At 31.5% G+C, this 13,676-nt stretch overlaps 1 protein-coding gene across 1 annotated transcript; it reads right to left on the bottom strand.

Annotated features, from left to right (window-relative positions):
- Positions 1-10,976: 10,976 nt before the first annotated feature.
- On the bottom strand, positions 10,977-12,224 carry LOC126888601 (uncharacterized). The gene has a single exon (XM_050656956.1). It carries the CDS (start codon positions 12,222-12,224, stop codon positions 10,977-10,979), a length of 1,248 nt encoding a protein of 415 aa, XP_050512913.1.
- Between the last annotated feature and the right edge of the window lie 1,452 nt (positions 12,225-13,676).

The following is a 13,676-nucleotide window of genomic DNA, read 5'->3' on the forward strand; positions in this document are numbered from 1 at the left end:
ATATCTCATAGTTTAGCCGTAACCAAAGAAGACCAGAGGTTTGGCGCACCCTGTATATATATATATATATATATATATATATATATATATATATATATATATATATATAAAATGAATAATTTTGGGGAATGCAGTCAATGTGTTTTGGGCTGATTAAAGTGAAACACTTTGAACTTTTATATATATATATATATATATATATATATATATATATATATATATATATATATATATATATATATATATATATATATATATATATATAAATAGATGAAATAGAGAATGTGGAAAAATCCCCTTACGAACAATTCACACATCCACCATTTCGGGCTGGGAAAAATTTTTCGAATAGAATCAAAGATCCAAACACCAGTTCTTAGAAATGTGTTTCGCCCTCTTCAACCTCTCTGGGCTCGTCGGTAAAGACAAGAGGTTGAATATCTTTAGACACATTCTAATCAAAAAACAATATATATATATATATATATATATATATATATATATATATATATATAACAAAACTGGTAGGATTATCGACCGAAACGTAAATAACAATTTATTGTAGTGGTGTATCGGGTATGCGGTCTGTTATTTGAAAAAAAAACTCTTTTTTTCTTTTATACCTCTATATTTCGCTGATTTTTTGTCAGCTTCATCAGGAGACAAAGATTTAGAGTTAAAAATATTTAAAAAGGTTCTTGTACATAATATGTTCAAAACAGTACTAACAATTTGTTATTGTTAGTACTGTTTTGAACATATTATGTACAAGAACCTTTTTAAATATTTTTAACTCTAAATCTTTGTCTCCTGATGAAGCTGACAAAAAATCAGCGAAATATAGAGGTATAAAAGAAAAAAAGAGTTTTTTTTCAAATAACAGACCGCATACCCGATACACCACTACAATAAATTGTTATATATATATATATATATATATATATATATATATATATATATATATATATATATATATATATATATATATATATATATATATTGGGCTATTCAGTGAAACACTTTGAATTATTTAAAAAAAAATTTATTGACTGCATTCCCCAAAAAAATTTTTATTACATTCCAACAGTCATTACATATTAACAATCATATATATATATATATATATATATATATATATATATATATATATATATATATATATATATATTTAAGGAGGAGAAAATAATTGGGTAACCAGCTGAATATGGACAAAGTGTACTCTTTTTACTTATTCCAATATATTTCGCCCATTTTCATGGGCATCATCAGGGAAAGCTACAATGTTGGTTATTAGGTAGGTACATAAGATGAATTAGCAGTATACTTACTAAGTGAGAATTGTTGTCACGATGTTTTAAAAGAAGCAAATATAAATAAAATGATAAAAAACTAAAATACAGAAATAACATATCACAAAAGTCCATAATTTAAAATATACATGATGATAGATAAAATTTATATATTGACACAATGAATTGAAAACAAGGTCTGACATTATTTATTTACTTTTATGTTAATTGTCAGTCAAATTTTTTTGGTCATTATCCTATTAAGTTAAACAGTTAAAATAGGTATCAGCAATCAATATTATTAATTATTTAAGTGAGAGATATTAGCTAAACCTGTTAAATTTTGATTATTTTTATTTTTGTCTAAGAATAGTAAATAAGAGTATATTTCACTCAGGTGATTAATGTCTGATTTTTTGTTGATGCAATTATCACATTGTGTTATAAAAGCCATCTCCAAAAAGATTCTTTTAGTATAATTTTTTTCTATATCTAAAATTTTAAATGAATTATAGTCCATGGTATGGTTATTGTCATTTACATGTGTAGCAAGAGTGCATCTTTCTGGATCTTTCTGGATATAGTCTACTGTCACTTTTGTGGGAAGTAATTCGATCTTTTATCGATCTTGAACTTTGTCCGATATATTCTCTGTCACAATCTGCACATGGGATACTGTAGATTACGTTTGTTGTCAATTCTTTTGGATGTTTATCCTTCAATTTTGAGAACACTTTTCTGATGGTTAGAACTGTTTTATTTGAAATTTTGATATCGGTCACATTCTTAAGTATTCTGGTTAAAGCTGGAGTAATTTCTTTGATGTAAGGTAATGTAGCAAATTTAGGGTGTCCTTGGGATGTAGTGTGATGATTTAAGTTATTATCTTCTTGGATTATTACTGTATTAATAGATGTGGTGTTAAAGAGGATTTTCTTGATTAATGCTTGTGGATAAGAGTTTTCAATAAATAGGTTGTACAGGATGTCGAGGTTTTTTTTATGAAACAATTTGTCCGATATAAGAATCACTCTATTCTTCATTTGTTTTACCAAATTTACCTTCATGGAATATTTATGATACGACATATAGTTAAGGTATCTTCCTGAGCTCATTGGTTTCCTATACCAATCAATGACTATTTTATTATCAGGTAAACGAATGAGACGTGTATCCAAGAATGGAACAGAAAGATCATTATCTTCCATTTCAACTGTAAATTTTATATAAGGATCATAGCTGTTAAAAGTGAATAATAGCTCATCCACTCCATCTTTAGGTAACGCTAATATGATATCATCTACATACTTTTTTATGAAAGGAACTTTAAAAGATAGAACTGGTAATACTATATCTAACAAATCATCCATGACATATGTGGCAAGGATAGGACATAAAAAAAAACATAATAAAAAGAGTACACTTTGTCCATATTCAGCTGGTTACCCAATTATTTTCTCCTCCTTAAATAATTTAAATTGAGTCAGCTATTATTAAACCAAGTTTTCTATATATATATATATATATATATATATATATATATATATATATATATATATATATATATATATATATATATATATATATATATATATATATATATATATAAAGTAGTTTGGTATTATTGACTGACAATATGTAGATACAAGTTTTTATTGAGGTTGCAGTCAGTGTAAGGGGCAGGATGAGAGAAACTCTTTGTTACAATCGAGCTTTCGCAAAATTTATTTGCTTCGTCAAGATTAGCTAAAATGAGTATATAATTATAAATACAATGAAATTAAAGATAAAAGAACATTGTATAAAAAAGCACAAAAACTTACAACGTGAGGTTAGTTCATTAATTTAACATTTCCATAAAACATAATTATATAAAAATATCCTTATTTTAATCGTTTCCAAATTTCAATGTTTTAATTTTTACAATTTCTAATGAAAAATTTTGATTTATTAATTTAGTTCTAAATTTGATTAATGCCAGAAAGACACTCAATTAATGTCAATAAGACATTAAATAGGTATCTGTTTATTTTATTTTAAGTTGTTAAAAACTAGTTTTTTGATTATTACTTACTAGCGCACTTTAAATTATGGAAGGTATAGATAGATATAAGTACATGTTTTGTTGATTATTGTTTTATTAATAAATTAAAGTGGCGTTAATTTTAAAAATTTAATTTTTGAAATTTTGTCAGGGAATTTACTATTCTTTAATTAGAATATCATTTATCGTAAGATAAAATATAATTATAGATGTTACTTAGTTTATTTATTTATTTTAGTGCATAAATAAATATCAATGTGTAAATAAAAGAACAGACATAAATAAACTAAGTAACATCTATAATTATATTTTATCTTACGATAAATGATATTCTAATTAAAGAATAGTAAATTCCCTGACAAAATTTCAAAAATTAAATTTTTAAAATTAACGCCACTTTAATTTATTAATAAAACAATAATCAACAAAACATGTACTTATATCTATCTATACCTTCCATAATTTAAAGTGCGCTAGTAAGTAATAATCAAAAAACTAGTTTTTAACAACTTAAAATAAAATAAACAGATACCTATTTAATGTCTTATTGACATTAATTGAGTGTCTTTCTGGCATTAATCAAATTTAGAACTAAATTAATAAATCAAAATTTTTCATTAGAAATTGTAAAAATTAAAACATTGAAATTTGGAAACGATTAAAATAAGGATATTTTTATATAATTATGTTTTATGGAAATGTTAAATTAATGAACTAACCTCACGTTGTAAGTTTTTGTGCTTTTTTATACAATGTTCTTTTATCTTTAATTTCATTGTATTTATAAGTATATACTCATTTTAGCTAATCTTGACGAAGCAAATAAATTTTGCGAAAGCTCGATTGTAACAAAGAGTTTCTCTCATCCTGCCCCTTACACTGACTGCAACCTCAATAAAAACTTGTATCTATATATATATATATATATATATATATATATATATATATATATATATATATATATATATATATATATATATATAAAAGATGAGAAGTTATTGGTTTAACGACCACTCGTACGATATCAATCAAATGAAATAGAGAATGTGGAGAAATCCCCTTACGAATAATTCACACATCCACCATTTTGGGTTGGGAAAATTTTTTGAATAGAATTAAAAATCCAAACACTAGTTCTTAGAAATGTGTTTCGCCCTCTTCAACCCCTCTGGGCTTATCTCTATTTCATTTGATTGATATCGTACGAGTGGTCGTTAAACCAATAACTTCTCATCTTTTGTTTTAAACATATGTTTTACTTCAAGTAATTAGGGAATTAAAACTTGAGACTGTCATTTTCAGATTTGGCGTAGATCTACGCTTCTGCTATGTCTTGGTCTCGAATGTTGTTTTTGAGTGGAATGTGTCTAAGGATATTCAACCTCTCATCCTTACCGATGAGCCCAGAGGGGTTGAAGAGGGCGAAACACATTTCTAAGAACTAGTGTTTGGATTTTTAATTCTATTCAAAAAATTTTCCCAACCCAAAATGGTGGATGTGTGAATTATTCGTAAGGGGATTTCTCCACATTCTCTATTTCATTTGATATATATGTATATATATATATATATATATATATATATATATATATATATATATATATATATATATATATATAATAAATAAGCAAAATCATTGGCTAATACTCGTAAAGTGAATGTGAATTTAGTTGGAAATATATAAAATGATGAAGGGTCATCATTCCATACATTTCTGTGCAACTATATACACCGGTGTTTCGGCCTATTTGGGCTTCGTCAGTATAGTGTAGCAAGTTAAAAAAGTTGTTTGTTAACTTGTAAAAGGATTACTACAGGAGCAAGGTTACCATTTTTGGTCAGATTGTTAGAAGACCCGCAGTCGCAAGGCTACAACTAACATTGCCAAGGAGGTAAGGCTACCTGAGGAAATGAAAAGCCATAACATTATTAAATAAAATGATGTTGGATAATCGAGTACAAATATAAAAATAAATAAGCAAAATATTGGCTAATACTCGTAAAGTGAATGTGAATTTAGTCGGAAATATATATTGGTCTTCTAACAATCTGACCAAAAATGGTAACCTTGCTCCTGTAGTAATCTTTTTACAAGTTAACAAACAACTTTTTAACTTGCTACACTATACTGACGAAGCCCAAATAGGCCGAAACACCGGTGTATAGAATGATGACCCTTCATCATTTTATATATTTCCAACTAAATTCACATTCACTTAACGAGTATTAGCCAATGATTTTGCTTATTTATTTTTATATTTGTACTCGATTATCCAACATCATTATATATATATATATATATATATATATATATATATATATATATATATATATATATATATATTTGCATCCTACTATCCGCTGGGCGTCCGTTGACAGAACGATCACTGAGCGTCCAAAGAGAATTCATTTCTCAAGTTTAACTTTTCCATCACTCAGCGTCCGTTTGAAAAACAAGCGCTTAGCGTCCAGAGAATACGCAAAAATTGACTCTTTCGATATCTGGGCGTCCTTCATTTATACTGTATAATTTACTCTAGCGATTAGTGGGCGCCCTGCGACGATGTCATATTTCCACAATATTCGATTAAAGAAAATATACTGTTTCAACATTTTACATGTGTGAAGAATAGAGGTAATATGACACTTAACCGAAAGCGTATCGAATTTGGTATTTACATAATATGTTATTATACAGTAGTATGGTGCAAATGAAAGGAATAAATTCGCTTTTTCATAAGCCGGCGACTTTAAGGAAAAATCCCGGAACAGGTCGATTTTTATTTTTAAATTATAATTTGTTGGCATATTATACCGGTGAGTCACTACTAACGGGACGGAAGATTACAGCGAAATAGTAAAAGATTTAAAAAAAATTTAAATTAATAGTTTGTAAGTAGATTAAAGCTACATTTTAAAATTATTTTGAAATATACAAGGTGTCCCAATAAATTGCTGTGTATTAAAGTTATATTTTTTCTTATGGAACACATGTATTTTGTTGCATTTTCTAATTGTGCGTAAAAAATAAGGTATAGTTTCATAAGGCTTCCTTATACCTATGTACAGAGTGTTCTGAGTTATGTCGACTTTTCTTAAAATGTAAAGTTTTAAAAGAAGACACATTCTCAACTTATTTAAGCAATTTTTAGCAAATTTTGCATGATTGACACAGTTTCATTATTGGATAATTCAATGTGTAACATGAGGCTTATTTTAAATGGAACACCATGAATATTAATTAATCATAATAATAAACAAACTTTTCTCTTTCGAATGGTATAAGGATGTCCTATAACAAGGAGTCACAGTTTTTGCGTAATTTACAATTATATAAATTATTAATGATTAAATCGATTTTAAAACAAAAGATGTAGTTAGTTAATGTCAATGTACGACATTGGCGTTTTATGACACTACGGTCTGGTAATTGTCAAAAATATAAACATTCGTGCTTAGTATTTAGATTTAATTGTTCCTAAAAATGAAGAATTACGCTATCTACGAAAGAGTCGACATGGAATGTACTTTGCATTGGGGAATGTTTGAAAAATTGTTTCTGAGCTTCTAAAGTTTACGCTCAAAAGAATCCTGATAGAAAATACCCACAAAAGGAAGTTTTTGAGATTTCTCAATAGATTCCGTGCTGTGCTACTGGTAATCTTACATACGAAAAGGCAAATGAAAATAAAGCAGTGATTTGTGACGACCTTCATGAACTTGATGTTCTACTTTCTGTTACTGAAAACCCAAATACTAGTACGAGAAAAAATTCGGGATAATTGGAAATCAGTCAAACGAGTTTATGTAGAAGACTTAAGATAAACCACTATCATCCGTATCACACTCAACTACACCAGCATTTAATACAACAGGATTATGATAAACGTTTAAATTTTTCTTTTTGGCCTTTTGATAAAGTTGGAGAAGAACCTGATTTTTTTAAAAGTATATTGTTTACACAGACGAATCTACTTTTCATAATAATTGTCTAGTACATAAACTTAATTTTCATTATTATGATAATGTTTGGGGCTGCATTATCGGCCCGTCTTTTTTGACGGGCCGATAACGTACTCGCCCAAATATTTGAATTTATTCTTTTCATTTGAACCATACTGTATATTTGGTATATAATTTGCGACAAATTTTAAATTTCTCTGAAACTATATTTTTTAATAGTACTTAATGATAGGTACATTACTTACTGTATTGGAAATAAATTGTAATACATTTTGTTGCAATGTTCAAAAGATGTCATTATGAAATAGAATCGATTGCTTCAATTAAATAAAAACTGCTTATGACTGTTTCGACATTGTTCCTTCCACACAATGAACCCCAACTTTGTTTCGTGATAGAATAACAAATATTCACAGACTACACAGTGTACACCTTTTGGGAAACCACAATATTTCACAACAATGATACAGTGTGATCTGGTTTTCCGTATGATACAACCATCGGTAATGAGTTTTATTAGTGTATTCTAAAGGATTGGGCACGTCTAACGACATACCAAAAGAATTAGACAGTTCGATTTTATAAAAAATTTTATTAAAACAAAAAAAAAAGGTTTATTAATTGAAAATTACATAATTTTGAAATGAAAAAATCATTAAATTTACTTTTTCTTAAATAAAAAAATCATTAAATTTACTTTTTCTTCATGTACTGGTTTTGAATAAATACCTTAATTTTGAACCAATCCTTGTTGCTCAATAACTTCGAATACTTTTCTTTTAAAATTTCACATCTCACTTTTTTTAGGAGGCTTTTTATTTTTATTATGGTCTGAAAAATATTTGATGACAACTGAGTAGGTAAATAAGGCCGATTCCCGACCACTTCGTGGTGGAGGCGCAACATCATGGTCCAGAATCGGCATACCGATTCCCGACCACTCGTGGTCCAGAATCGGCATGCCGGTTCCCGACCACTCGTGGTCCAGAATCGGCATACCGATTCTCGCGCACCGTGGGAAAATTCTGGTCCAGAATCGGCATACCGATTCCCGCTCACGATGAGCCATCAGGGTCCTTGGCATCGATGGCTCGTTGAATGTACAGGTTGCAACGACCAACAATGACCAGAGGGTCGTAAGAAGATTGTTGATTTTGAAAAGGCAACATGGCAATGACAATGGGCCATTCTGAACATGAGAAGAAGTAAAAGACCAACAATGACCAGAGGATCGTAAGAAGATTGTTGATTTTGAAAAGGCAACATGGCAATGGCAATGGCCCATTCTGAACATGAGAAGAAGTAAAATACCATCAATGACCAGAGGATCGTAAGAAGATTGTTGATTTTGAAAAGGCAACATGGCAATGACAATGACCATTCTGAAAGTATATAAAAATGCTATATAATCATCATTATGACAATGGCCCATGCTGAACATGCTATATAATCATCATCATGACAATGGCCCATGCTGAACATGCTATATAATCATCATTATGACAATGGCCCATTCTGAACATGTATAAAATGTGAAAAGGCAACATGGCAATGACAATGGTCCATACTGAACATGTATAAAAATGTGAAATGCTATACGATTATCATATATAGGGCTGAAAATATAATATTTGTACAAAATTACGAAAAATCAAATATTTTGAATTATTGACAAAAATATTTTTTAAATAACAAGTTGTTGTTTATCAACATTCCGGATGTGGATGGTTGATAAGGAAAGAGTGCAGACGTTATTTTTGCAACAACAGGAAACCGCTAAAGATATGACAAACCACAATGCTAAAAGTCCGGATGTAAGAAACTGATAACATGTAACCACAGTTGTTATTTGTGTAAATGTTATCGCATATTTTTAAAACCACAAGATCTTGTTTTCATGTTTGTCAGGAAACTATTTTTGCAACAACAGGTAACCGCTAAAGATATGACAAGCCACAATGCTAAAAGTCCGGATGTAAGAAACTGATAATACGTAGCCACAGTTGTTATTTGTGTAAATGTTATCGCATATTTTTAAAACCACAAGGTCTTGTTTGTCATGTTTTTTGCAAAACATGGAAATCTTATCTCTGAAATGAACAACGTAACCGTGAGAATGTAAACATGTGATCACGTTCGTGTCGCGTGGGGTAACGAGCTGCGGAATCCTTTAAAAACAAATCATTGACATTGCCAAAACGGCATTACAGCATATCTTCTTTGCTTATGGTCCGATTTTGACGTATGGGGTGTCAAATGAAAGCGGTGGCGACACAGAAGCCAACTGTCAATTCTTCTTCTGTCAACGTTCAACATTAACTGTCAATTCTTCTTCTTCTTTTCCGTATAGTGCCTAACAGAACGTGACGTGCATAACGTAACGTCACGTGACGTGCATAACGTCACGTGAATCACGCGACGTAAATAACGTGACGTGAATAACACGACGTAAATAACGTGACGTGAATGGCGTGACGTGAATAACGTGATCTGATGGTTTCTAATGGCCTCTAATGGTCTCTGCTACACTCTATTCCCTAATAGTATAGGCTATTTATCTTTAAACCATCCTAACAGTGTACCTCTTTAACGTGACATTTGAACGTGAATGATGTGACATTTACGCGACATTCGACGCAGGAGGTGTGCTCCAAAGTTGGAATTTATTGAGACATTTCACGCAGAACATAATCAGTACTAGTATGAATCCCATCGAGTACATACATAGGGTAATGGAATTTCAAAGTAAACTCAACCTGTTAAATAAAGACATTAAATCATATGAGGATTTAAAACAAATTAATAGGCAATTCGATAGTCTGCATATTGAGGGGAAAACGTGGAGGTCCGAAGAGCAGCAGCAAGGCCTTTACGCCTTTAGAAAACTACCACAAGCTACATATCCGTTAAGACGTATTCAGCCTACACCATGGGGGCCAGCAACAGCGAGAATATGAAAAGTGAAATAGACAATGTCTTTGCAATGTCTTGTGTAATATTAGCATCTGTATTTATCTTAATTTTAAAAATTATTTTTGAAATTGTAAAGAGAAAATTCGAATCTTCATGTAATATAAGACTTGATCAGTAAATAAGGTGTTTAAATAAAAACCAAAAAAAAATCTCTAAATTATTTATTAATACATAGAAAAATTACAACGGCATTATTGTATAAGAAAACCAGTGACGTAAACGATCCACATTTCTCTCGGTGCATGAAAATAGTCCAACAGCGTGGCAGGGATTTGTAGCAGAACCGACGTTTCCAGTAGCAAGAGGCGTACCATCAAACTTGCAAACATCAATAATAAAGGGAAAAACTCCAAAAATGTGACATTTCTTGCTTAAAAATTCAGCTTTTTGTTCTCCTCGAACGTAGATGTAATCGGCTGCATACAACAGCTTGGTTTCTAGTATTTCATTTATTTTGGACAAGTCTACTTCTCCATCAGAGTATCGAATGCCAAGCAGTTTTTTCTCCACGTATGATGCAGTCTTCTTATCTACATTACTTAGCGCATTGAATGGTTTCGGAGGTAAAAATATGTAATGGCTTCGTTTAAAACCTATTTCGATGGTAAGTTCTTTGGGAACAAACCACCCGTCCACATCGAATCCCTGAATATCTACGAATGCTACTCTCATGATGACTGCTCGTGTACTGCTGACACTTTCTGCGTCTAATTTAGACTTTTTACAATTTCGGTAAGAGGGAAGTATTCCATTACGCAGTCATGAATTATAATGCAATAGGCCTTGGTATTTTCGGGAAAACCATTATGTGCTTCAATATCGAGTTTTACGTCAACAGTGGATGCTTTCATGCTTTCTTCTTGTTTCGAACAATCGATAACGAACAATGCATGATGCTGAAAAGCTAAGAAATCGAGTAGAGGTCGCTTTTGTTTGGAAAGTGTGTAGCTGGGGTTAAATTCGGTATAGTTGAAATATGCCTCGTTGTAGTCAGATTTGCTAAAATCCAACTGCATTCTCTCGTTCGGAAAATATTCTCCATTTAAGGATAATCTAATACTTTGAATGCTGACATTATCAAATAAGTTAGGATCAGATGTGATTGTGTTACGTTTTCCCGTTTGAAAGAAAACAATGACATAACGTGGTCTTTCAACTGATGTGCTAGTTTTAACGGCCCATACTTCACGCCTAGCACCTTTGGTAATGGTAGGCAACTCGTGCAATTCCCACTTTCTAAACGGAATAACTATAGGGCGATCTTCTTGAATGGACGTCATTAGTTTAAGTAGTTTAATTTCATCGTTGGGATATATGTGCTTCACTCTAAGTTCAATGTTGGTGATGTTAATCTTTGCTGTTGTAGCTGCATCTGTAATAATTAAACAATCGTTGTCGTTTCGAGCTCGAACTAGTCTTATTGTTTGACGACCACACGTAATCATTGGATAATCGTTATAAATGTTAAAAATGTGCTTAAGAGGCATCTGTATGTTGAATGAAGTATCGTGTAGAATGGGACTATTAGGGTAATTCCAACCTGCCATAACCATATAATGGGAATCTTCTTGGTTGTAACATGTCATGGCACGTACAGCACTTACGATACCAGGATCCCGCAATGTTTCCATCTCCCGTGCGCTTTCGCTGTACGTACACGAATCGAACAGAAAAGCACCCACATTATTTGCTAGCTTGATTGTCCCAGATCCTGCTTTATCTACGAGTGATCCTTTAATGCATAACAACGTTTCGCTCATTTCAAAAAACGAGTCAACTTGATTAATGCTAAATTCAACAATATCATTGCAGTTGAATGATTTGATGAATGGTGCATATGTTCGGTACTCAGCCTTTCGAATCGATTCATCAAATATTGGCTTACGATAAATATCGAATATTGGAGGCATTACGACGTTGTCTGAACGTTCTTGATTTGCATACACTGTCGTCATTTTTTAGTTTAAAACCAAGTGATTGTAAAACCAATTTTTTTGCGAACGTAAGATGTTTTCGCTTAGACGGTTGTACAACTAATGGTGATTTGTTTGCGAACGCAAGATGTTGCCGCTTAAACTGCTGCACAACTAATGATGTTCTTTGAGCAGTAGATGGTCTTATTACTAGACCCATTTCCCTCGTGATCTAAGTTCCAACACCAATGTGCTCTCTTCTCCTCTAAAGTTCACAGGTCGGCCTTCTTGATCGAGAGCCAAGACTGTGATATTGGTAAGTTCACGCTGTGGCACAACCGGTAAATACAACAAATTGTGAGGAGTTTCGTCAATTGCGTACCCAGGATTCGATTGTATGACAAATTCGTAGATCGTGTGACCAGGTCTGTTACCGTCGAAGGCTCCGGTACTAATGTTGCAATCAAAGCGTATGCTAGATACTTTAATAATCCTAACAGGTTGATCTTAAGAATGTGTCCGTCCAGGATTGAGTATTGTCGGAGAAAATCCCAATACTGTACCAAGACTATCTGGTTGCTTAAACGAAATCTTATATTTGCTAAATATCTGACACTGCAACGTGTTGTGGTTAGGTTTTAGACTAAATATCGTTTCCGGTCGAAGCTCATTGTCAGCACCCAGTTTCTTTTGTATGTATTCTTCAATATCGGCAATTTCATAACATCCATCAGGAAAATCAAATTTTGTCAATTGGTTTTTGTCATTGTAGTAATAAAACTTGTTATTTTCAATGTTTGGTATACTGTTGTAGGAATGAAAGGCACGAAGAGCTATTTCATAATCTTTGTTCGGATCCAACACGATTGGTGTGGAAGGTTGAAATGAAAATGTATAATTGGTACTAACTACTCTCAACAACTGCGACATGATGACTGATTGAAGTCAAAGAATTAATAGGTTATATATAGTTGAATAAAAATCAATTTTATGTTCGCATATTTTTTATTTGTTCCAAAGCAAGTTTACATAAATGGCAAGATGCTTAAGAATCGGCTGGCCCATCCCAGTGAGTCCTCCAATCTGGCCTGTTGTAATGTACGAAGCACGGAAGTAGTATCTGCAAGTTCCATTCTCCTCGATATTCTCCCGGCAATTTATGCCATATATATAACAATTCTATAGGTTCTACAATTCGTATAATATAATCTAGCGGTATTAATTGTAGTTCTTCTTTACTGAATTCTTCAAAACGTTTTTTGTGAAACATATGATTCATAAGCAGTTCCATGCCTTTAATATGCTCCATTATATAAAAACTTTAAGCATAAATGTCCACAAATAATTTGATTGAACCTCTGATACTGATGATTATTGTAGAAAATTCTGGCACGTGCACCCAGATATTTCACAAGTTCTTTGGTCGGCTTCAGATTACCAAATGAATCGAAATACTCTACGTCGTCGTTTATCTTTCTATATGCTACCCAATGT

Source organism: Diabrotica virgifera, chromosome 7 (genome assembly GCF_917563875.1).
Source record: "Diabrotica virgifera virgifera chromosome 7, PGI_DIABVI_V3a".
Taxonomy (NCBI): domain Eukaryota; kingdom Metazoa; phylum Arthropoda; class Insecta; order Coleoptera; family Chrysomelidae; genus Diabrotica; species Diabrotica virgifera.

Coding starts and splice junctions, on each gene's coding strand:
- LOC126888601 (XM_050656956.1), bottom strand. CDS start 12,224: ATGACGACAGTGTATGCAAATCAAGAACGTTCAGACAACGTCGTAATG.